The sequence below is a fragment of the Euleptes europaea genome, chromosome 11 (assembly GCF_029931775.1).
Source record: "Euleptes europaea isolate rEulEur1 chromosome 11, rEulEur1.hap1, whole genome shotgun sequence".
NCBI classification, from domain to species: domain Eukaryota; kingdom Metazoa; phylum Chordata; class Lepidosauria; order Squamata; family Sphaerodactylidae; genus Euleptes; species Euleptes europaea.
Genome location: NC_079322.1, coordinates 75,521,988 through 75,548,079, shown reverse-complemented (window position 1 = coordinate 75,548,079; position 26,092 = coordinate 75,521,988). Strand labels below are relative to the sequence as shown.

The window sequence follows — 26,092 nt, the reverse complement described above, 5'->3', positions numbered from 1 at the left end:
GCTAACAGGGCCGCCCCTCTGGACCAGAATAGAAGAAGAAGAAGAAGAGTTGCTTTTTTATATGCCGACTTTCTCCACCTCTTAAGGGAGACTCAAACCGGCTTACAATCACCTTCCCTTCCCCTCCCCAAGACAGACACCCTGTGAGGTAGGTGGGGCTGAGAGAGCTCTAACAGAGCTGTGACTAGCCCAAGGTCACCCAGCTGGCTTCATGTGTAGGAGCGGGGAATCAAACCCGGTTCCCCAGATCAGACTCCACCGCTCTTAACCACTACACCACGCTGGCTCTCACCAGGAAGCACTGGCGAACACCACAGAGCCCACCGGGAACCCTTGACTACAGACTTGCTAGAACTGGGAATTCAGAGGACCTAGTAGGACAACGGTGGATGTTCAGTGGAACGCAAAGGAGATGGCCGGACGTCCGTTCCCACCTCGCACTTGAAGGGCTTCTCTCCCGAGTGCTGCAGGGAGTGGACCTTCAGGGACATGCTGCGCTTGAACGACTTCCCACAGGTTTCACAGGTGAAGGGCATGTCCTTGGTGTGAGCTAGAAACAGGAGAAGAAACGGGGTGTTACCGGGCAAAGTTCCACCTCGGGGAAGGGTGCCGAGGGAAACGGTTGACGCGGCCTGCTTCCAGCATCCCTGGCCGGGCTGGAACGGTTCTGGTCACCGTCGAGGGCAAGCGCACTTGTGAAAGCGCCCCTGTGCATGCGCAGAGAGAACCAGAAAGAAGGCAGTGCTAGGGGGGGGGGGAAAGCACACCTGGAGGAGAGTTCTATGCTGGGGGGAGGGTGGCCAGCTCTGGGTAGGGGATACCTGGAGATTTTGGGGGCAGAGCCTGAGGAGGGCAGGGGTTGGCGGAGGAGAGGGACTTCAATGCTATAACGCCACAGAGTCCACCTTCTAATGCAGCCATTTTCTCCAGGTGAACTGATCTGTATCGGCTGGAGATCAGTTGTAAAAGCGGGAGATTTCCAGTTACCACCTGTGGCACAGCTAGGGTTGCCAACCTCCAGGCGAGGGCTGGAGATCTCCCGCTATTGCAACAGATCTCCGGGTGACGTCGATCCGTTCACCTGGAGAAAATGGCTGCATTAGAAGGTGGACTCTATGGCGTTATACTCTGTTGAGGCTCCTTCTTCCCCCAAATCCCGCCCTCCTCAAGCTCCGCCTCCAAAATCTCCAGGTATTTCCCAAACCAGAGGTGGTAACCCTAGGCACAGGGTTGTTGTAAGGACAAAATGAAAGAGAGGAGAGTGATATAAGCCACTTTGGATCGCCATTGGGGATAAAGGTTGTGTACAACTGAAGAAGAAATAAATTAAATCCGTTACAAAGCTGAGAGTGAAGGGAACAGATGGCCACACATTTCAGAAGGATGTACTGGCCAACCAAAATTCACAAGTGCCCCCAAGGGTGCTGGAGAGAGCATTGGGTCTCATCTCCGACATCCTGCTGAGCTTTGGGGGCACACCTGCAGCCGCTGGCTCCCGCCCTCCCCAAAGCCACACTCACCAACCATGTGCTTGCGCACATGCGCCATCGTGTAGAATTTCTTCTCGCAGATCTCGCAGGAGAACTTCTTCTCTGCGTAGCCGTGGACGATTTTGTTGTGCTCATGAAGCGACCAGAGCTTCTTGAACGCTTTCCCGCACGTGCAGCACTAGCAACAAGGGAGGAGAGTCAGGAAAACGGATCCCAAGGTGGGAAACTGGATTCATCTGAATTGTACTGAGTTGCACATGAAGACACGAAGCTGCCTTATACTGAATTAGACCCTTTGAGCCATAGAGCCGGAAGGGGCCAGAGAGGCCATCTAGTCCAACCCCCTGCTCAATGCAGGGTCAGCCTAGAGCAGGGGTGTCAAACATAAAGCCCGGGATCCAACCCCTTGAGAGTTCTTATCCAGCCCGTAAGTCAGCCGAGGCAGCCACCCACCCCCCAGTCCCAAGGTGTCAATGATCAGAGACTGTTAAATAAAAGGAAATACTGTAAGAGCGTTATTGTTTTAAGCATGTTTGTATTTTAAGTAAAAAAATAATAATATCATTAATTGTCTTTGCTTGTGTCTTCTATAAAGTTTGTCAACTCCAGTACCCGGCGTTAAATTTTACGGTATGCATGGCTCGGCCCAACCAAGTGACATTTATGTCATATCCGGCCCTTGTAACAAATGAGCTCCACACCCCTGGCCTAGAGCATCCCTGACAAGTGTTTGTCCAGCCGCTGCGTGAAGACTGCCAGTGATGGGGAGCTCACCGCCTCCCTGGGTAGCCGATTCCACTGCTGAGCCGCTCTCACTGTAAATAGTTTTTTTCTTCATATCCAGCCGGTACCTTTCCGCTCGTAATTTATACCCATTATTGAGAGTCCTGTCCTCTGCCGCCAAGAGGAAGAGCTCCCTGCCCTCCTCTAAGCGACAGCCCTTCAAATACATAAAGAGAGCAATCCTGTCCCCCCCACCCTCAACCTCCTCTTCTCCAGACTGAACGTATGTCCTGGGTGGAGATGCCTGTAGTGATAGCAGGTGGCCAGCAAGGGCGGGGGGTGTCTCGGTGCTGCAGCATCTCTCCCTCCTGCCCATGAGAAACCAAAACACAGATTTTGGGGGATGAAAAAAAGATATTAATGTATGCAACTCTGCACCATAGATGACAGCAAGGTATAGGCATGTGTTATATCACTAAACAGGAGCTTTGGCTTCCCAGTCACAACCATCTAGCAACCAGAGCAGTTTCTCCCACTTCTCAACTCCTGCCGTCCCTTACTCGTCTCTGGATAGGGCTACCAACCTCCAGGTGGGAGCTGGAGTAGGGTTGCCAGGTCCCTCTTCGCCACCGGTGGGAGGTTTTGGGGGCAGAGCCTGAGGAGAGCGGGGTTTGGGGAGGGGAGGGACTTCAATGCCATAGAGGCCAAGTGCCAAAGCGGCCATTTTCTCCAGGTGAACTGATCTCTATTGGCTGGAGAGCAGTTGTAATAGCAGGAGATCTCCAGCTAGTACCTGGAGGCTCGCAACCCTAACCTGGAGACCTCCTGGAATTACAACTGATCTCCAGACAAGAGAGATTAGTGATTTCCCAACTCCTGATTGAGTGTTTTTGGAATGGCAACGCCGTAATAAAAATATTTCGATTCGATTTCCCAACTCCAAGGTGGCAACTCTACTCCTGGATAAGATACACAGAGGCTGACTGCGTCCCCATATGAGCTACCGGTAAGCCAATCTGACCCAGTTTCTCGCTGCATGATAATTAGTCAAGGGCTCATTACCTCTCTATATGTGTGAACTTAACTATAAAAGGGAATTGTTTTAGATTTATGTTTCTGGGCACAACGGGATTGAGCAGGGTGGTGGTATATATAGGGTTGCCAACCGCCAGGTAGTAGCAGGAGATCGCCAGCTAATTCAGCTAATCTCCAGCCGACTGAGATCAGATCACCTGGAGAAAAATGGCCGCGTTGGCAATTGAACTCTATGGCAAAAGCCACACCACCACCTCTGGGGAGGGCTCACCTGGATGTTCTTCTCGCAGTCCGTCTGGTGGTGCAGCAGGAGCTCACTCTCCAGCAGGAACCTCTTGCCGCACTTGTCGCAGATCTGCATGCGGCTGTGCGTGACGTTCATGTGCTTCTCCAGGTACCAGCGGTTGTTGAAGACCCGGGGGCACTTCTTGCACGGGTAGTGCTGCTTCTCCTCCAGCTTGACCTTCTGGCTGAGCCCGTCCTGGTCCTTCTTTCTCTTCCTCCCTCGCTGGTCCTCGTCATCCTCCTCCCCGTCTTCTTCCTCCTCTTCCTCCCCCTCCTCCTCTTCCATGGCCACCGCAACCTTGGCCGTCTGTTGGGACCTGGTCGACATGGCCGGCTTCGTCACCTTGGAAGGCCTGCTGGGCCTGTGGGGTGGCCCCGACTTCTCCCTCTTTATGTCGGCCACCTCTTCCCCATCCTCCTCCTCCTCTTCCTCCTCCTCAGTGGTCTCCTCCAGGTCCTCCTCTTCGCTGTGCTCATCCTCTTCCTCCTCCCCAACTTCAGCAATCTCATCTTCTTCTTCCCCTTCCCCGTTTTCTGCCTCCTCGTGCTCCTCCGCGGGACGCCCGTCCCCTTGGGGCCTTCCAATCACGGCGGCAATGGCAACCGCTTGGTTGACCGTGGAAGGCTTCCCTTCCGTCCCCTTGGAGACGTTGAGGGTTTGGTTGTTGAGGTTGACTTCCACAATGATCTGCTCGCCATGGTTGTAAGAACCCTGGTTGCCCAGCCCTGCCTGGGACTCCTCACCCTCCATCTTACAGACCGGCAGGCTGCCCTCTTTCTCCTCCTTGTAATACTTCTTGGCGGCCACTGCCGGGAGATGCTGGTTAGCTTCCCGCGCGGCTCCATCCTCCACGCGTAAGGAATAAGGGCCGTTCCCCTCCCGAGCGTAGATTTTTGGGCGCGGGGAGTCCATCTCTTGCTTGATGTCACAGTAGTACTGAGAAGGGATGCCTTTGCCACAGTTGTTGGGAGGGGGCAACGCCATGTTGCCGGCCACAGCGGAGCTGAGGGATCTGGTGCTGATGAGCTCCTGGCAAGAGGAGGCGATGTTGTTCATCTGCAGGACGGTGGCGGCACTCAGGACCTCCCGCACGTTGCAAGAGTTGACCAGCAGCTTGGAGGTGTAGATGAAGTTGAGGATCTGCTGGAGGCCCTGGGAGGTCAGGGCCTCCAGGGACAGCTCCACCCGTTGGAGCTGCTTGTTCTGGGTGAAGAGGGAGTGGAAGAACTGGCTGTAGGCGGCGAGGACCCCCTTGTGGGCTGGGAAGACGCTCCTCTGCGGCACCAGGACGACGTCCACGTCGCACAGGTCTGGCTGAAACAGACGCTGCTCGTTCAGCCTGTCCATCAAACACGTGAAGTGGAGGGCGACATCCTCCACCAGAGAGTATTCGGCGGTAGGGAAGTCAGTCGTCTTTTCAACTATCAGCTGTCAGGGGGAAAGAAAGAGAAAGAGGTGAAGGGATGCCATAAGAAAAGACAACTCCTTGGCTCAGTGGAAGAGCCTCTGCTGGGCATGCAGAAGGTCCCAGGTTCAACCCCCTGCATCTCCAGTTTAAAAGGACCAGGTAGCAGATGATGTAGGGTTGCCAACCTCCAGGTACTAGCTGGAGATCTCCTGCTTTTACAAGTGGTCTCCAGCCGACAGAGATCCGCTCATGGGGAGAAAATGGCCGCTTTAGCAATTGGTCTCTATGGCACTGAAGCCCCTCCCCTCCACAAACCCCGCCCTCCTCAGGCTCTGCCTCAACAACCTCCCGCCAGTGGCGAAGAGGGACCTGGTATCCCTAAGGCGATGTGAAAGACCTCTGCCTGAGACCCAAGACAACCACTTCCTGAGTAGATAATACTGACCTTGATGGACCGATGGTCTTATTCAGTATAAGGCAGCTTCACGGGCCCCTTGAACTACTTATCCCTAGCAGGCCAGCTGAAGGGGGGAGTAATCCGTGTGCACATGGCATTACCCTGGAAGGGCCAGCATTGCAACGGGGATGCTCTAGCACTCCCCACACACAAAGCTCTATGGGTTCCATAGAGGTTCCATAGAGGTTTTGAAAGATTGTACTAGAGCGTCCTGTGTGATGCCGGCGCTTCTGGGGTAAACCCAGAAGTGACACCACCGCGCTGCGCATGGGCAGAACACCCCGCCCCACAAAGCTCCTGCCAGTGGCAAGGCGGGGGGAGACCTGGCAACCCCAGCTGAACTCCTTTCACTTGCCGGGCTCTGCCCCCAAATTCTTCTTGGGTTGAGATTTTGTGAGTCACTCCATAACCATAAGACTTCTATTCAACTACAACCATAAGACTTCTATTCACTTTCATTTTACCCTTCCTCCAAGGGAGCCTCCACATCCAGACACAGTCAACCTCTGAATACCAGAGCCAGGACTCAGGAGGTGAAATCAGGGGAAGGCTCTGTGCCCTGCTGTCGGCCATCCAGAAGAACTGGATGTCCAAGGTCACCCAGCAGGCTTCAAGTGTAGGAGTGGGGAATTGAACTCTGTTCACCCGCTCATGTGGAAGAGTGGGGAATCAAACCCAGTTCTCCAGATTAGAATCCACCGCTCTTAACCACTATACCATGCTGGCAGTGGCAATCGTCTCCCATTACACTGGGGCCCACATATGAACTCATGAAGCTGGCCTATACTTAATCAGACCCTTGGTCCATCAGGATCAATATTGTCTGCTCAGACTGTCAGCAGCTCTCCAGGGTTTCAGGCAAAGATCTTCCACATTACCTGTTACTTGACCTGGATAGCCCCTGGCTTGCCTGATCTCCTCAGATCTCAGAAGCTAAGCAGGGGCAGCCCTGGTTAGACTTTGGAGGAGCGACCTCCAAGTATTACCAGGATCGTGATGCGGAGGGAGGCAGCGGCAAACCACCTTTGACCGTCTCTTCCCTTGAAAACCCTGCGGGGTTGCCGTAAGTCATCTGTGACTTGACAGCACACACACATCACTTGATTTGTAACTGGAGATGCCAGGGACTGAACCTGGGACCCTCTGCCTGCCAAGCAGAGGCTCTACCACTGAATCACAGCCCCCCCCCCAATGGGACCGTCATGTCAGAAAGCAGCCGAGAAAGTCTCTGACCTTCACACAAGAACTCCAGCAGCCATCACTCAGGAGACCCTCGCACACCTTCCCCAAGGTAATTACAGCCCATTAAAAACGGTGACTTGCTCGCTTCGTTAAGAGAGCTCATTAGGATGAATTAAGGCACACACTCGAGGCGGGTTTTTTCCTTCTCAAATGTCCACGGGCAAAGACATCGTCTCCAAAGCTTTGAGTCACACTGAAGAAGATTTTTGGCAACAGCTTGTGATGGCAAGAACAAATGAAGAACCTCAAAGTTGAGCTGAAAATTATAACAAAATACTGATATTATGTATTATGTGGTGTACACTAAATTAAAAACACTGGGCCTTAAATGTACAGGCTGATCAATTAAAAGAATATGTAAAATAGTGGTAAATATATGCAAATGTGTATATGACCACTGAAGAAGGCCACATAGGCTGAAACGCATTTGAGTTATTTATTGGTCATTTACATTGATTTTTTTTATCATGTCGGAAAATTAGCAACTATTTTACATATTCTTTTAATTGATCAACTTATAGGTTCCTCGCCTAGTTAAGGTTGAGCTTTTTTGTTTTTCCCTTTCTGGCAGGGTATGAGTTTCGTCAAAGATAGGACATTTTGGAGGACTTTCATTCATAGGGTCGCCATGAGTCGGAAGCGACTTGACGGCACTTAACTCACACACATGAGTTTCGTGAGCCACAGCTCACTTCTTTAGATACAGCTAGAAGGAGACAGGCGAGTCTCCCTGGGGAGAGAGTTCCAGAGCTTGGGTGCCATGACTGAGAAGGTCCTCTCCCAGGTTGCCACCTGCCTAATCTCAGAAGGAGGGAACACCTGAAGCATGGCCTTCAAAGAGGACCACAGTAGTCAGGTAGGTTCGTAAGGGCCTGGGCGCTCCTTCAGGCCACGCACTGATTGCCTCCCCCTGCACTCTACCCCAAATGCTCAACCCCCTCTTCTGGCTCCAAAGAGTCCAGAGCGCATTGCTTGCATTTCACCAGTCTTCAGAACGAGAAACACATGCATGCACTTGTGTTCCACCAAAGCAATCATGGGAAGAAGACGAACAACAAGAAGACGACGAACAAGAAGAAGACAAACAAGAAGAAGACAAAGAAGAAGATGATCAAGAAGACGAAGACAAAGAAGAAGAGTTGGTTTTTATATGCCGACTTTCTCTACCACATAAGGAAGAATTAAACCAGCTTACAATCACCTTCCCCTCCCACAACAGACACCCTGTGAGGTAGGTGACACTGAGAGAGCTCTAAGAGGAAGAAAAGGAAAGAAGAGCAAGAAGGAGGAAAAAGAGGAAGAAGAGGAAGAAGGTTTTTATATGCCAATTTTCTCTACCTTTTTAAAAGGAGAATCAAACCGGCTTACAATCGTCTTCCCTTCCCCTCCCCACAACAGACACCTTGTGAGGTAGGCGAGGCTGAGAGAGTTTGGAGAGGACTGTGACTGGCCCAAGGTCACCCAGCAGGCTTCATGTGGAGGAGCAGGGAATCGAACCCGGTTCTCCAAAGTCCACTGTTCTTAACCACTACGCCACGCTGGCTCGGTATGCTCTGAGATGGACAGAGATCAGAAATGCAACACAGGGGCAGGATGTCCGACCAAATGACCCAGAGAGGCCGGGGAGGAAAGGTGGCTGAATCACCCTGTTATTCTCGGCTCTTTCGGCAAGGGGCGGCTGTCTCTCGATAACAGCTCCATGATAACAATGCTGGAAATGATAAACCTCCGAATCTCCGTGACAGAGCTAAAGCCCAGAGCTCCCGCCTCCCGGCATCCAAGCCAAGAAGAACGAGCTTGTTCGGCTGGCTTTTGGCAGCCTAACTCAGCAGCTGCTGCCCTGAAAACCCATTGCATAACCCCAGATTGGAGAGCCCTCACCGCCAGCTCCAGCAAACCAAGGGCTTTCCCTCCCCTGTTCTCCTCCCTGTCTCGATTCTGCAGTTGACATTCCTCCTCTTACCCATGTTGGCACAGGTCTTAGGGCCTCTTTAACAACGCAGCCCGAGCTGCGGGTAACCAGATTACTCTTTAAAGGCTTCCAGCCGGAGAATGATCTGATAAATCAGATCGGGGAGGGAAGGAGGCAGTTATTAAAGCCATCTGTCGAAAGGGCAGGTGGCTGCCAGGACGTCTTATGAAACAGGCCGCACGAATAGCAAAGGAGGCCGCCGCAACCTGCGCGTGAATGCAGAAAAAGTGGACGGCGGCCAGGCTGAAATCGAAAACCTCCGCCCCTGCCGAGCAGATCAACGCTGGACACGGGCAAGCTGGGGGGCCGGTCAGCCAGCTGACCGGTCAGCAGTGGACAATCCCAAGGAGAACGATGCTGGCGGTTTGCCCTGATCTAGAGGGCCAACTTAAGAAGAAGAAGAAGAAATTGGTTTTATATGCTGACTTTCTCTACCACTTAAGGAAGAATCAAACCGGCTTACCATCACCTTCTCCTCCTCACAGCAGACACTCTGTGAGGTAGGTGGGGCTGAGAGAGCTGTAAGAGAACTGCAACTAGCCCAAGGTCACCCAGCTGGCTTCGTGTGTAGGAGCGGGGAAACAAATCCAGTTCACCAGATTAGCCTCCACTGCTCATGTGGAGAAGTGGGGAATCAAACCCAGTCCTCCAGATCAGACTCCACCGCTCCAAACCACTGCTCTTAACCACTACACCACGCTGGCCTTAAGTGTAAGGATGTGTCACTGGCAACCAAAATCAGGTTGATTCATGCCATCATGTTCCCTGTTACCATGTATGGGTGTGAGAGCTGGACAATGACGAAAGCTGATAAGAAGAAAGCAGAGTTCTTTGAAATGTGGGATAAGAACAAAGTAGAGTCCTTTGAAATGTGGTATTGGAGGAGAGTGTTACAGATACTGTGGACCACCAGAAAAAAAAAAACAAATCAGTGGGTTCTAGATCAAATCAAGCCTGAACTGACCCTAGAAGCTCAAATGACTAAACTGAGGCTGTCGTACTTTGGACACATTTTGAGAAGACAAGAGTCACTGGAAAAGACAATCATGCTAGGAAAAGTGGAAGGCAACAGGAAAAGCAGAAGACCCAACAAGAGATGGATTGACTCCATAAAGGAAGCCATGGCCTTCAATTCGCAAGATCTGAACAAGGATGTTAAGGATAGGATGTTTTGGAGGACATTGATTCATAGGGTCACCATGAGTTGGCAGCGACTTGACGGCACTTAACACACACACACACACACACACTGAGGCCCAACCCTCCTTGAACATATGAAGCTGCCTTATCCTGAATCAGACCATTGGTCCATAAAGATCAGTACTGTCTACTCAGACCGGCAGCGGCTCTCCAGCGTCTCAGGCAGAGGTCTTTCACATCATCTGCTTGCCTAGTCCCTTTTAACTGGAGATGCTGGGGATTGAACCTGGGACCTTCTGCAGGCCAAGCAGATGCTCTGTCACTGAGCCACACCCTTTTAAGAACTGCCATTACAGGCCCTGAACAAGAAAGGTCCGTTGAGCCCAGCATTCAACAAGATGTCTCTGGGGAATCCACAAGTAACCCTCTAGCTAGCCTTTCGATTGGCTCCAGTTTCTGGTTCTTAGAGGGACACTGCTCCTGAACACAGAGGTTCCCACGAGACCTTGTGTTGACCACTAGCTCAGATCCCGGCTATACAGGACACATCCCAAGGATTGCTCTGTTGAGTGGATGTGCATGGGGGTTTCTGGTTGAAACCCAGATTCTCAGGAGCATGGGCGGCTCTTTCTTATTGGGACAGTGGCGCAAAGTTAAATGGTGCTTAAGTCTTCGCCCTGCATCATTTTTTCAACTTGTCACATTCCACTTCCCACTTCCCAGGCACCGCTTATTTCAAGCTGCATTAATTCTGGCTGATAGAAGTGCTGCCTTCCATCCCTTCGGGACCTGAGCACATCAGCTGCGAAGCAGCTATGGTTGCCAACCTCCTGGTATGGCCCTGGAGACCTCCTGGAATTACAACTGATTCACTGAAGGCAATGGCTAGGGTTGCCAGGTTCCTCTTTGCCACCAGTGGGAGGTTTTAGAGGCGGAGCCTGATACAGGGTTTAGGAGAGGAGGGACTTCAATGCCATAGAGTCCAATTGCCAAAGCAGCCATTTTCACCAAGAGAACTGACCTCTATCGGCTGGAGATCAGTTGTAATAGCAAGAAATCTCCAGCCAGTACCTGGAGGTTGGCAACCCTAGCAATGGCTGCTTTGGAGGGTGCGTGGACTCAATGGCATTATACCCCGCTGACTAGGGTTGCCAACCTCCAGGTACTAGCTGGAGATCTCCCGCTATTACAACTGATCATCAACAGCCGATAGAGTTCAGTTCCCCTGGCCCGCTCTGGGAGTCGTTCAAGGTCACGTCAGTTCCCTCCTTCCCAGGGAAGGCCATTGTCACAGCTGAACAGCTGCCCAGATTGACAGAAGGCCGAATGCCACCAATTGAGACCGGGGCTGTAGCTTGGGAGGCAAAATGACCTCCCAATCTGCCCTCCCACTCTCCAATGCAGCTGTCGCTGGAAGGAGCGGTTCTCGCTAAGGAGAAGAAGCAGAAGAGGTGGTTTTTTATCTCCCGATTTTCTCTTCCTTTAAGGAGTCTCCAAGTGGCTTACAATTGCCTTCCCTTCCCCTCCCCATAACAGACACTTCGCGAAGTCAGTGTCTAGGGTTGCCAGGTCCCTCTTCACCACCGGCGGGAGGCTTTGGGGGTGGAGCCTGAGGAATGCAGGGTTTGGGGAGGGGAGGAATTTCAACGCCATAGAGTCCAATTGCCAAAGCGGTTATTCTCTCCAGGTGAACTGACCTCTATCGGCTGGAGATCCGTTGAAATAGCAGGGGATCTCCAGCTAGTTCCTGGAGGTTGGCAACCCTATCAGTGGGGCTGAGAGAGTTCGGAGAGAACTGTGTCTGGCCTGAGGTCACCCAGCAGTAGGGTTGCCAACTTCCAGGTAAGTCCCCTGTGCAAGCACCAGGTCATTCCTGACCCATGGGGTGACGTCACATCCTGACATTTCCAAGGCAGACTTTGTTTGCAGGGTGGCTTGCCAGTGCCTTCCCCAAATACTGGAAGGAAAATAACACCTATGCTATAACAAAATGGTAGTCGGAAACAATATTGTTATTTTTTCCAACAACCTCCAGGTGCTAGAGGGAGATCTCCTGCTATTACAACTGATCTCCAGCCAATAGAGATCAGTTCCCCTGGAGAAAATGGCCACTTTGGCCATTGGACTCTATGGCATTGAAGTCCCTCCCCTCCCCAAACCCCACCCTCCTCAGGCTCTGCCCCCAAAACGTCCCGCCGGTGGTGAAGAGGGGCCTGGCAACCCTACCCAGCAGGCTTCATGTGGAGGAGTAGGGGATTGAACCTGGTCCTCCAGATTAGAGTCCACCACTCTTGACCACACCATGTTGGCACAAGGAAGAATATTCAAAACCTTTCCGAAATTTTGGCAGACGCACCCAAAACCAACATGGCAGGTTTGGGACACTATGCATCATGAGCATCTGCTTTGGCAGATCAACGGTAAGATTTTTCTGAAGGGTGATTTTGCGCACACACAATCCCCTGGGCACAGGGCTACAGTCTAGGGTTCCCAACCTCCAGGTGGTGGCTGGAGATATCTCGGAATTACATCTGGTCTCCAGTGACAGAGATCAGTTCCCCAATGGCTACTTTGGAAGGTAGACTTGATGGCATTATACCCCACTGAGGTAGGGTTGCCAGGTCCCACCGGTGGGAGGTTTTTGGGGTGGGGTTTGGGGAGGGACTTCAATGCCATAGAGTCCAATTGCCAAAGCGACCATTTTCTCCAGGGGAAATGATCTCTATTGGCTGGAGATCAGTTGTAATAATGGGAGATCTCCAGCTAGTACCTGGAGGTTGGCAACCTGAGGTCCCTCCCTGGGCTCCACTCCACCCCCAAATCTCCAGGAATTTCCCAACCCAGAGCTGGCAACCCTACATTAAGCCTGCCTTAACTGAGCAAAGCTCACCATTCAAGCCTAGCTGAACTGGGTGTCCTCCCCGGTCTGGAAGCTAAGGGGTAGCTTCGAAATAATTTCCTCTTATTAAAATCTTGTTTTTAAAAGCCTGTTTAAATAACGTCCCATTCAACCTCTGTTAAAGGCACAGAACATTTCCCCTACCATTTTTACACCAGGTTAGATAATTTTTTAAGTTATAAGCACCGGAGGTTGGGGGGTGGGGAGAAATGGGAGGGACAAGGTAACCCAAATTCTGCAGCAAGGAAAGCTGACATTCTTTTTATGCATTATGCAAACTGAGCACCTTTACTTAAAATTGATTAATGCCATGCATGTCTGCTAGATATAGCGAGAAGGGGGGGGGAATCCAGGGCACTAGGAGATCAGATGAGCTTCAAAGTCGGCCTTAGCCTACAGCTACTTCTCCCCCCACCCCATCCCCTGTGGTTTTGAGATTGCACCAAACACTAGGAGCATTCATTACCTTTTTGCTTTGATTTGCTAGATTCTTTCAAGATGTGTTTTATTCTAGCCTTTGTTTCCATTGTTAGGGAATCAGCAGTGCCTCTCTATGCCCCTAAAAGCAATCCCAGCAGGTGTCAGCCCTTGGCCCACAGAACCAGAAATCACCACAAAGTCATATAGAGTCCAAACAGATGGCTTTTACTGATCAAATAGGCATACAGTGCAAACGAATAAAATGACAGCTATGAGAGGCTCACTAGCTGGGAGATATTATAAGGCAGGAAAGGCGGGAGATTACACGCATGAATACAGTTTCCCAGGAGCTGAGTTCCCAGGCCTAGGTATGCGACCTTGGGGGGCAGACAATACAGCACAGAGACAGAGGCAATAACGAAACCGAGATAGCAGCCTGACAGCAGGACAATAATTAGCAAAAACCCGGTGCACGTTAACCTAGAAGCACAATCCTCTCTGGTGTTGACACTGACATATTCTGCTGGTTGGTTAACGTACCTGTCACTTCCACAGGCCAGCTGACTCACTCTTTTTCTTCCCACCCTCATCAAAGTGAAACAGCATCAGTGAGACCTAGGCTTGCCAGCTCCAGGTTAGGCAATACCTGAAGATTTTGGGGGTGGAGCCTGAGGAGTATGGGGTTTGGGGAAGGGAGGGACTTCAATGCCATAGAGCCCAATTGCCAAAGCAGCCGTTTTCTCCAGGGGAACTGATCTTGGTCACCTGAAGATCAGTTGTAATAGCGGGAGATCTCCAGCCACCACCTGGAGGTTTCCTAAAATAAAAAAGGTGGAACTATAGTTGCACAAATTGTTACTGTAATGAAGAAAACTGAGCAACTTAGGCTAACCAATGGCACATGAGGAACTATATTGCAAGCATTACAAAAATCAGCAGTTACAACATTTTGTAATGTCTGAGAGTTATTTTCATTTATGACCTTGTTCCACATAGTTGGATTTTTTGATGTGTAATGACCATAAGTCGGCTGCAACATGACGGCACTTTACACACACACACAACGAATTATTGAGGTGACTATGTAACTGCTGATTTTTGTAATGTTTGCAATATAGTTCCTCATGTGATATTGGTTAGCCTAAGTTGCTCGGTTTTCTTCATTACACCATCTGGAGGTTGGCATTGGCAGCCCTAATGAGACCCCAGAATCCTAAGGCTTGGCAATCATAGAGTTGGAAGGGACCACCAGGGTCATCTGGTCCAACCCCCTGCACAATGCAGGAAATTTACAACTACCTCCTCCCCACACACACACACACCCAGTGGCCCCCACCTCCATGCCCAGAAGATCTTTTCCAATAGCTTTCAAATATAATTAATTTCCCAATTAGGGTTAGTTGCAATAATTAAATTAAGCAATTAAGTGGTTTTGGTTTCAGTTGGTACTATCCATGCACATTTCTACCTTAAAGCCTAGGATTAAAAATATGAAAGCTAAAATTTTCACAGTTCTGAATTCTCCACCCAAGATCGGTTTCTGCATGTATACATGGCAACCACAGAATATGTAGCTCCGATTATATATCACATCTATCGATTTGCTCCTTAAATTTCCAGAGAGGTAGAAAATTCTGGGCAGACTTTAGAAAAGTTGTGCAGATGCAGCGGTTTTGAAGGAAAGTGGTAAAGCCACTGAACGGGGTGCCCAGAATTTCAGCTGCCTGAAAAGTCCAGATTCGAGCAATAAAACAAAGTGCCTAATTCTCCTAGACGCTTCAAGGAACTACAGGAGCAGTTCTGCAAATTAAGCTCCCTCACATAGAAAAACACAGCTTTAAAATCTTCTTTTTCTGGTATAGTTTCTGTCAAAAATTCAGAAAAAAATTCTAGGGATCATGCTATATCTCGTTTGGTAAAAATTCACTGCGTATCAACAAAGTACCCTGACCTGGATGGCCCAGGCGAGCCCGATCTCGTCAGAGCTCGGAAGCTAAGCAGGGTCAGCCCTGGTTAGAATTTGGATGGGAGACCACCAAGGAACACCAGGGTTGCTATGCAGAGGAAAGCACTGGCAAACCACCTCTGTTAGTCTCTTGCCATGAAAACCCCCAAAAGAGGTCACCATAATTCGGCTGCAACTTGACTGCACTTTACACACACATCCAAACTACAGAGATCAGCTCCCCTGGAGAAAACAGAAGCTTTGGAGGGTGAACTCAACAGCATTGTACGCCACTGAGGTCCCTGTCCTCCCCAGGCTCCACCCCCAAATCTCCAGGAGTTTCCCAACCTGGAGCTGACAACCCTACCCCCCAACCCCACCAGTAGCCAGGGGGACCTGGCAATCCTAGTGGAGATCCATGCAGATGGAGGCTACATGATCAAAGAGGTTTATTTAGGATAGAGAAAAGTTAGTTTAGAAGGTACAGGGGAGTATTTATTCTCTTGAAGAATCCCTCAACAAACCCCTCAACATTCCTTCCAAAACAACTTTATGTTCCCAACAGCCCTTTTTGTGTGTGAAACGCAGCATGAAAAGGTAGTGATGGATGCTTAAGTTCTTATGCTTACCTCAAGGAGGAAGATGCTGAACAGGGAAACGAATGGGCAGCCGTGTGTACACATGCACACTATTTAAATGCAAAGAAGGTGAAAGTTGGAAGGCTCAGGCAGAAGCCGCCGTGCCTGCTTCCCTGGTTTCATGTTAAGCAAGCTTGGCTCAGCTAGCTGGTGAGTTTCCAAGCATACGCAGGGATGGTTCCGCAGAAGCCAACTGAACCAAATGTTAGCGACTGCAGCTTGAGCCGCAACTGGAGTGCTGGATTAGAAGCGAGGTGAGAGAAGTCCAAAAAATATGGTGCCGACCTCCAGGTTGCACTTGGAGATCTCCTGCTATTCAATTGATCTCCAGATGACCAAAATCAGTTCCCCTGGAGAAAATGCCTACTGTGGAGGGTGGACTCTGCAGCATTAGACTCCACTAAGGTCCCTCCCCTCCCCAAACCCCACCCTCTCCAGTCTCCATCCCCCAAATCTCCAGGTATTTCCTAACCCAGTGCTGGTAACCCTAGGATGGAAAACAGAGAGGGCGAGAGGTGATAGGGTTGTGTGTCTGAGTGAGCGAGTGAGAAAGAGAAAGATAAGCAAGAAAGAGAAAGTAAGCATAGTTAAATGGTGGAATTCTTTGCCCCAGGATGTGGTGATGGCTGCCAACTTGGAAGGCTTGAAGAGGGGAGTGGACATGTTCATGGAGGGCTATTCATGGCTACTAGTCAGAAGGAATACTAGTCACGATGCATACCTATTCTCTCCAGGGTCAAAGGAGCATGCCTATTCTATGAGGTGATGTGGAACACAGGAAGGACAATGCTGCTGCAGTCACCTTGTATGTGGGCTTTCCAGAGGTAGATAGTTGGCCACTTGATGGACCTTGGTCTGATGGCTTTTCTTATGTTCTTATGGAGGAGAGGGCTATCCATGGCTACTAGTCAGAAGGAATACTAGTCACGATGCATACCTATTCTCTCCAGGATCACAGGAGCATGCCTATTCTATGAGGTGATGTGGAACACAGGAAGGACAATGCTGCTGCAGTCACCTTGTATGTGGGCTTCCCAGAGTTTCCCAGACTGTGTGAACAGACTACTGGACTTGATGGGCCTTGGACTGATGGCGTTTCTTATGTTCTTATGGAGGAGAGGGCTATCCATGGCTACTAGTCCAACAAGGGCTCCCGCCTCCTCGTCAGGAACTGGCTTGTTCTCAGAACCATGACACTGCACTGGTTTCCTCCCATACTCCTTCTAGCAATGTAAGAACTGGCCCCTGGAACGGAAAGCAATCTCTCCCGGGGGTGGGGAATGTAGGACCTCCAGAGTTGCCCCATAAGATTTCCCCTTCCCCATAACTCTACAGTAAGCCATCTCTGAAGGAAGATACCCAGCCAGACCCAGGCAGAAAACTGCTGTTGGCCCTCCACCAAGGCCCGGAGGCCTTGGTGGGGGCTAGAAGAGAAGAGCCAGAATCACTGATCCCCGTTCGGCTCTCCTCCAGCTTCTCTGACAAGGCCAAGCAAAGATCGGCGTGATGAGAATCTGGAGGCAGGCAGACCGGCCCTGGCTCTCTTCATCCAAACAAAGAGGATTTTACGAGAATGGGATGGATTAGAGGTTACAGTGCTCTTAACATTTTTAAAGAGAAAGAACTTTTTTTTGCCATCAAGTCGTAACTGGCTTATGGATAGGGTTGCCAACCTCCAGGTAGTAGCTGGAGATCTCCTGCTTTGGCAATTGGTCTCCAGCCAATAGAGATCAGTTCACCTGGATAAAATGGCTGCTTTAGCAACTGGACTCTGTGACATTGAAGTCCCTCCCCTCCCCGAACCCTGCCCTCCTCAGGCTCCACCCCAAAAACCTCCCGCTAGTGATGAAGAGGGACCTGGCAACCCTACTTATGGTGACTTTGTAGGGTTTTGAAGACAAGAGATGTACAGAGGTGAGTTTGCCATTGCCTGCTTCTGCCTGGACTTCCTTGGTGGTCTCCCATCTAAGTCCCAACCAGGATACGGTTGCCAGCTACGGGTTGGGAAATACCTGGAGATTTTGGGGGAGGAACCTGAGGAGGGTGGGGTATGGTGAGAGGAGGGACTTCAACGGGGTATAATGCTATAGAGTCCATCTTTCAAAGTGGCTGTTTTCTCCAGGTGAACTGATCTCTGCTGCCTGGAAATCAGTGGTAATAGCAGGAGATCTCCAGCCACCACCTGGAGGTTGGCGACCCTATAACCAGGGCTGACTCTGCTTATCTTCTGAGATCGAATGAGATTGGGCTAGCAGCCCCATGTTCTGAAGCAAAACATTGACATGGGGTTGCCATTTCCAGAGGCAGCCCCATGTGCTGAAGGAAGACACTGACATGGGAATACCATTTCCAGCGGCAGCCATGTGTTCTCAAGGAAGATATTGACATGGGAATGCCATTTCCAGCGGCAGCCATGTGTTCTCAAGGAAGACATTGACATGGGGTTCTCTCTTCCTCGCATCATACTGAAAACAACCCTGTGAGGTAGGGTTAGGCTGAAAGAGAGTGACTTGCCCAAGGCCACTTGGAGAGCTTCCACAGCAGGGGATTCAAACCAGGGTCTCCCAGACCCTAGTTCAACACATCAACCACTGCATCAGGCTTGTTCAGTTCTCAGTTGCGCAGTTGTTCACGGGCTCAGCATATGGCGGTTTCTTCAAAGGGTGACTTGACACATTATTTGGAAAACTGGGGCATGGCTGCTTCAATGAAACAAACTCAGTTCTGGCCCAATTTCGAATCCTCAAAGAGCCCCGGGAGGAAGAAACGCTAGCAGGTGACCTCCACGGCCACCCCTGGCTGAGACCTTTGCAGCTCCACTCATACAAGCTTCAGTCTCACCCCAAGCTCTTTGCGAGGACTCTGCCAACTACTGCAGACTGGAACACCCTTTCAACTTCTGATGGACTCCCTCGTTCTTTTCAAAACTCTCCTCTCCCAAGAAGCCTAACAGCCTCTGGTCTACGCCAACAGTCGTAGCCTGCGACATGACGCCATTACAAATTTTACTTGCAGTTTCAGACTTTTTATCTGTAATTCAAGAGGGGAAGGAGGAGGAGGAGGAGGAGGAGTTGGTTTTTATATGTCGACTTTCTCTGCCACTTAATGGAGAATCAAACCGGCTTACAGTCACCTTCCCTCCCCCCACCCACAACAGACACCCTGGGAGGTAGGTGGGGCTGAGAGAGCTGTGACTAGCCCAAGGTCACCCAACTGCTTAGTGTGTAGGAGTGGGGAAACAAATCCAGTTCACCAGATTAGCCTCCACCGCTCATGTGGAGGAGCGCCGGGGAATCAAACCCGGTTCTCCAGATCAGACTCCACCTATCAGAGGCTGCCTGACAACAGATTCAGAATCTGACGAAGACCAGATCCAGGGGCAGAGTCCTCCTTCCCCACCCACACTGACAGAGAAAACAGCTGATGATGATGTATTGCCAAGACAAACCTTAAAGTCGTCACCGGCTAAAGAGCAGCCTAAGGAAAACCAGACGCCGGCCAACCCGGGAACATCAAGGAAGCTGCCAAGGGAGCCGGGAGACCATGAGGAACAGTTGTCTCCTGGGACTCGTCGGAGGAAAATGGGCCGGGTCCTGGCAGAACAATGCCGGCGTTCGGCCAGGCTGGAGCAACAAAGGAGGAACCGGGACAGCAATGGAGATAGTGATTGAGTCTTTACAGAAGCTGCCTCCCCCAGACAGCTGCAAGTATTTAGGAGGGCTGAGGCAGCAGAAGCTGTGGAAGCAACGCATTGCAAACCTGCGACACTCCACTCCGGCTGACTGTGTATGACTTGGACTGTTTCTCAACCTTGAATGCTTCTGGACTCCCTGCCTGACCTTGGACGGGCTCGACCTCGCCTCTGCCTCTTTCTCTGATGGATTGCCTTTCACCCTGACTGAACTTTGGACTGTTACTGGACGTTGCCCACTACACCCATTCCCAATTAGTACAGCCGCCAGCTGTAGAAGCCTCGGCTTCAGAAACCCCAGCTTGTTGCCCCGCCCGCTGCAGGCCTCTTCATAGCACCGCCCTGCTACAGCAGCACCCCACCCTGGTGGGCCAGCACACCACCGCTCCAAACCACCGCTCTTAACCACTATGCCAATTGCTTAGGGTTGCCAGGTCTCCCCTTGCCACCAGCAGGAGCTTCGCGGAGGGGTGATTTGCACATGCAAAAAACATCCCTTATCCTGGAAGCGCTGGTTTACCCGGAAGTGATGTAGATGCTCTGGCACACTCTCCAAAAACTCTATGGAAACCATAGCGTTTCAGAGGCGATTGCTAGAGCGTCGGTGTCACTACTGGTTCTCATTGTCCCAGCCCCAGAAAGTTCCCACCAGTTGCCGGGGGGAGGGGAGAGGACGGACCTGGCAACCCTAGCCATCAATGGTGTATGATATGACTAGCTTCCCCTCCTGGGTCTATGCCACCGCTAACCAACCCCCAACCCAGCATCACAAGTAGAGTTCCCAACCTTCAGGTGGTTGTATGAAACTATCCCCAAAGGGAAAACGTACAGCAACGCGACCACTAACAATTATTATATAAGATTCCACAGTCAAGCATACATATTGGCTTTTATGCATAAATTATTCAATCACATACAGCATGTAAATATAGTATAGTACAGTTGACAATCAGTGCAGCTGCATGTCCTCCGAAGAAGAAAAGAAATGGGTCACAATACTAAATAAATGCTCACTAGATCTTATGATTTTGATAGTTGAGCAAGCTAATGAGGAAATTAAAACTCTCAGAAATGATATTAAGAAACAGGTTGAGAAAATTAAACCAGTTTCCTGAAACTCCCTTGCACACTCTGGCCCCTGATCCGTCAGACCTTCGATTTGGCTGCCTCCGGCACACACATACCCCTGCCGACTCCAATAATCTCGCCTGCACCAGCTCAGCGCCGCCTTAGTTCTAGCAGGCGATTAGTGCATTTGCCGCCCTCCCTCCAAACCTGGCACTTACTTCCCTGCCATTTTTCTGAAAAGCGCTCAAATTACTAGCTGCGTTATTGCTGGCACAGTGCCATGGCTCTGGCAATCACATAATGGCCCCGTTTTTAATAGAAGGGACTTCTATTAAGGCAAGAAGGCAAGGGCAGAGACTGGAATGGGGTGGAGGAAAGGCAAGGGCCGAGACTGGAATGGGGTGGGCGTGGGGCAGTGGTGGTGGGGGGACAGAAAGACAGTTGCATCATTATTTGATCTGCAGAACGGGGCTCCCTTTTCGGAGAAGGTTTCCCGGACAATTTACGTACTGCTTTTTGCATTTTTCTCTTTACATAACAGGAGCCTGCTTGCTGCCCCGTCAGAATCAAAGACGAGAATCTGCATCCTAGAAGAGCTTCTAATCCCACTGCGTGCCCAAGAAGTGCTTGTACCTCACGGGGCCCTGTGGGTTGCCAACTGCAGGTTGGGAAATTTCTGGAGGTTTGGGGGGTGTTGCTTGGGGAGGGACTTCAGCAAAAGATACCCTCCAAACCAGCCATTCCCTCCAGGGGAACTGATCTTGGTTGTCTGGAGACTGGTTGCGTGATTCCAGTCCTCCAGACCCCACCTGGAGGTTGGCAACCCTATTCAGGGCCCAAGTTTTTTTGTTTTTTTTAAATCACAGAGACCAATCCCCAGCTCCATCCCTGCCAAGCCACCTCTCCAGGCTCCGTCCCTGATCTCTGTCACCCGGAGGTCAGTTGTAATAGCAGATCTCCAGCCACCACCTGGAGGTTGGCATCCATACCCTGAGGATACAAAGAGCCCTTTTCATTTGTAAAAAAAAAAAATGCTGCCTCATCCTCAGTGGAACAAGCCTCCTCGGGAGGTGATGGGCTCTCCTTCCCTGGAGGGTTTGAAGCAGAGTCTAGACGGCTATCTGCAAGCAATGCTGATTCTATGACCTTAAGCAGATGATAAGAGGGAGGGCATCTTGGCCATATTCTGGGCATGGAGTAGGGGTCACTGGGAGTATGTGGGGGGAGGCAGTTGTGAATTTCCTGCGTCATGCAGGGGGTTGGACTAGATGGTGGTCCCTTCCAACTCTTTGATTCTGTCTGCCTGGGCAAGTGCTTGGATGCTTCAGTCTCACAGGCATTTTAGGCTTAGAAGCAGCTGGAAACAAAACAAAGGTGATGCAGTGGGGGGGAAATTGGGGCTCTGCTGTGGACCATCTGGCTTGCCTTCCCCATCAGCGGCAATCCCATAAAACCAGAAAATAAAACACCATCTTATGTGGGCCAATGCTCTATTACAACATTTGCTGGAAGACATCCAGGCACCGATTTTTGCAAATCCTCCCATAGCAGAACAGCGTTGGCAATGCTCGTTTTGGATTGGCGGTGGTGGCTGGGGAAATCCTCACTGAAGCAGACAAAGTTACAACTCCAGGTTGTCAAATTCCTGTAGATTTGGGGGTGGGGCCTCAGATGGGTACAATGCCATAGAGCCCACCGTGCAAAGCAGCCCTTTTTCTCCAGGAGAACTGATGTCTGTTACTGGGAGATCAGCTATGATTCCAGGAGATCTTCACACTCTCCCTGGAAACTGGCAACCCTAAAAGCAGAGGTAAGGAGATGAGGCTCTGGCTCAGTGGTAGAGCCTCTGCTTGGCCTGCAGAAGGTCCCAGGTTCAATCCCCTGCATCTCCAGTTAAAGGGACTAGGCAAGTAGGTGATGTGAAAGACCTCTGCCTGAGACCCTTAACAGCATTATGGGCCCCTGGGCAAACCAGTGTGCTGGGGCCCCTACGACAACCACTCACAGGAATAAAAAGTTTAGTATAGTCTAGACTACTGTGTAGTAGTATTTATTTATGGCAAGTCACACAGATTAGCATAGGGCCCCTATGCTCGTTGGGCCCCCGGGCAAGTGCCCATCGGGCCCATGCGTTAAAATGGCCCTGTGACCCTGATCAGTTCCCCTGGAGGAAACGGCTGCTTTGGAGGATGGACTCTATGGAATTAGACCCTACTGAGGTCCCATCCTCCCCTCCCCAGGCTCTCCCCCAAAATCTGGAGGTATTTCCCAACCCAGAGCTGGCAACCCTACTCTGGAAGTCAAAGAGTCGGCCTCCATTGCAAAAATAGAGTTCATTTCCCAAGATTTTAACTTTTTTTGCCATAATGGAAGTTAGATTGATAGATCTGAGCAATCAGAGAGAGTCTGGATTAGTTTCAGGGGTTAGGAAGGCTATCCCTTATAGAGGAAGGGATGTGGCTCAGTAAGAGCGCCTCTGCTTTGCATGCAGAAGTTTCCAGGTTCAATCCCCGACACCTCTACTTAAAATGATCAGGGAGGAGGTAATGTGAAAGATCTCTGTCTGAGACCCTGGAGAGCCACTGCCCATCTGAGTAGATTTGTAATCCTACTCCTACTGAATTGCTTATTACATCTCTCAAGGTCTTATTACATTGTTTTACATTGCGTGATCTGCCTTGGGGAGGGAAGGCAGCATGGTTATGGCCCAATCACGCCAGATATGGGAAGCTAAGCAGGGTCAGTACTTGGAAGGGAGACCACCAAGGAAGGCTCTGCAGAGGAAGGCAATGGCAAACCACCTCTGCTTCTCCCTTGCTGGGGTTGCCATAAATTGGTTGCAGCTTGACGGCATAAATGGACAGAATCTGCCTCTCTGCCCTGTTGTTGGCCCTCCAGAGGAATTGGTTGGCCACTGTATGAGACGGGATGCTGGACTAGATGGACCCGCACTTGTCTGATCCAGCAGGACTCTTCATATGTTCTAATGACGGCCTTGGCCTCTATACCCTAGAATCATAGAGTTGGAAGGGGCCATACAGGCCATCTAGTCCAACCCCCTGCTTAATGCAGGATCGGCCTACAGCATCCCTGGCAAGTGCTTGTCCAGCCTCGCTTAAAGACTGCCAGTGAGGGGGGAGCTCACCACCTCCCTAGGTAGCTGATTCCACTGTCGAACAACACTTACTGTAAAAACATTTTTCTTAATATCCAGCCGGTACCATTCCGCCCACAATTTAAACCCATTATTGCGAGTTCTGTTCTCTGCTGCCAACAGGAACAGCTCCCTGCCCTCCTCTCACAGCCCTTCAAATACTTCAAGAGAGCAATCATGTCCCCCCTCAACCTCCTCTTCTCCAGACTGAACATTTCCAACTCCCTTAGCCTTTCTTCATGGGGCATGGTCTCCAGACCCCTGATCATCCTCATCACTCTCCTCTGCACCCACACGCTTCTGTCCACATCCTTTATGAAGGGAGGCCTCCAGACCTCCACACAATACTCCAGTTGCAACCTGGTGTTGGCCCTCCGGGGGAACTGGTTAGCCACTGTGTGAGATAGGATGCTGGACTAGATGGACCCCCACTGGTCTGACCCAGCAGGGCTCTTGTGATGTTCTTATCAGGAGAAGGCCTCGGCCTCTGTGCCCTGTTGCTGGACCTCCAGAGGAACCGGTTGGCCACTGTGTGAGATGGGATGCTGGACTAGATGGACCACTAGTCTGATCCAGCTGAGCTCTTACATTCTTATGGGCCTTAGTGAGGAAAGAGGACAATAATACAGTAAGAAATCTCCCTGGTCCTCACGCAACGTTCTAACCGCTACACTGCTCTGAAAACCATCCGTTCTGGAGGCTGTCTCACACGTTACAATGCACTAACAGCTTGCGCTTGTCCCTGGATAATGCCACTGCTAATGTTATTTTAACGTTTTATAGATGGTTTTCGTAATCCGATTTTATAACTATGGTGTGATAAATGCCTAATAAAGGTGATGATGATGCACAAATACACGTTGCCTACTAGAGGGATGTTCAGCTGGAGCCCCAACCTATCTCTGCACCACGTGAGCACATGCTTGTTCGCAACTGGTGCGCGTGTGAGTAAAGCGCTGTCAAGTCGCAGCTGACCTATGGTGACCCTGTGGGGTTTTCATGGCAAGAGACTTTTAGAGGTGGTTTGCCATTGCCTGCCTCTGCATAGTGACCCTGGATTTCCTTGGTGGCCTCCTATCCAAATATTGACCAGCGCTGACCACGCTCAGCTTCCAAGATCTGATGGGATTAGGCTAGTCTGGGCTAGCCAGGTCATGGTGCTCACCTCAAAATGTAATGAGTGAAGCAACGGAAGGAAGGTGGATCTTAAGAATCTAAGAAAGGCCCTGCTGGATCTATCTAGGATGGATGGATCCATCCATCCAGCAAGGGCCATCGAGTCCAATGTCCAGTTTTTCACAGTTGCACAGTGGCCAACCACACAAAGTCAAGGAAGTCCAGAAACAGCACTGAAACTAAAGCCTTTTCACTGATGGCCCTCTCAACAACTAGCATCGATGGCATACTGTCTTGGGAAATGGAGGTTCTATTTAGTTGCCATAGCTAATAGCCAGCAATACCCCCAATTTCCAATAAATTAGAATCAGAGAAACAGAGTTGGAAGGAACCACCAGTCCAACCTCCAGCACAAATGCAGGAAACCCCCAGTGACCCCTACTCCATGCCCAGAAGATGGCCAAAAAAATCTTCCAGGATCCCTGACCAATCTGGCCTGGAGGAAAATTGCTTCCTGACCCCAAAGTGGTGATCAGCATTACCCTGGGCATGTAAGAAAGGGCCCCGAGAGCCAAACACTGACTCAACCCTTCCTGTCCTCCCTCTCATGAACTGCCTAAGTTCACAGAGTCAGCCTTGCTGCCAGATGGCCCTCTAGCCTCTACTTGAAAACCTCCAGGGAAGGAGAGCTCCCCACCTCCTGAGGAAGCCTGTTCTGCTGAGAAACTAATCTAACTCTCAGGAAGTTCTTTTGGTTCCTTGGTTTCCTTCTCATATCATCCAAGTTAATGAACAAGATCGCTCCTTTTCTTGGAGAACTCAAACCCTCTGCAGGCCAGAAACCAAGTGAGCATTTAATGCCACTCAGCTAACAAACAGAGCTAGGGCTGCCATAGAGAAGAAGCCCTGGAGAGCGTCTAGTCCCTGAGCACAAGGAACAGGATCCACCCAGCAAGGCCCATCTGGTCCAACATCCAGTTTTTCCACAGTGGCCAACCACACATCTCCAGGAAGTCCAGAGCACCAAAGCCAAAGCCTTTTAACTGATGACTGTCTCGGTGACATGCTGCCTCGGAACATGGAGGTTCTTATTAATACAACCCACAGCGCCCCTTTTTTGGTTGCATCTCACAGCTGAAACTCTCCCAGTTTATTGTCCGCTGTAACCCCTAAATACAGTCACACTCCACAGACCGTAACCCTGCTCAGATTTCCCCCTTTAATAAATGGGGAGGGGCTGTGGCTCAGTGGTAGAGCCTCTGCTTGGCATGCAGAAGGTCCAAGGTTCAATCCCTGGCACCTCCTGTTAAAGGGACTAGGCAAGTAGGTGATGTGAAAGACCTCTGCCTGAGACCCTGGGGAGCCGCTGCCGGTCTGAGTAGACAATACTGACTTTGATGGACCAAAG

At 50.6% G+C, this 26,092-nt stretch overlaps 1 protein-coding gene across 1 annotated transcript in view; it reads right to left on the bottom strand.

The window, feature by feature from the left end:
- The window catches only part of ZBTB47 (zinc finger and BTB domain containing 47), a 31,518-nt gene that overhangs the window by 3,124 nt on the left and 2,302 nt on the right, over window positions 1–26,092 (bottom strand). The window contains exons 2-4 of the mRNA XM_056857208.1: window positions 3,520–4,962; window positions 1,521–1,668; window positions 435–550 (exon numbers count right to left, since the gene is read on the bottom strand). Coding sequence (XP_056713186.1) covers window positions 435–550; window positions 1,521–1,668; window positions 3,520–4,962 — 1,707 coding nt within the window. The remainder of the gene's footprint in view (window positions 1–434; window positions 551–1,520; window positions 1,669–3,519; window positions 4,963–26,092) is intronic.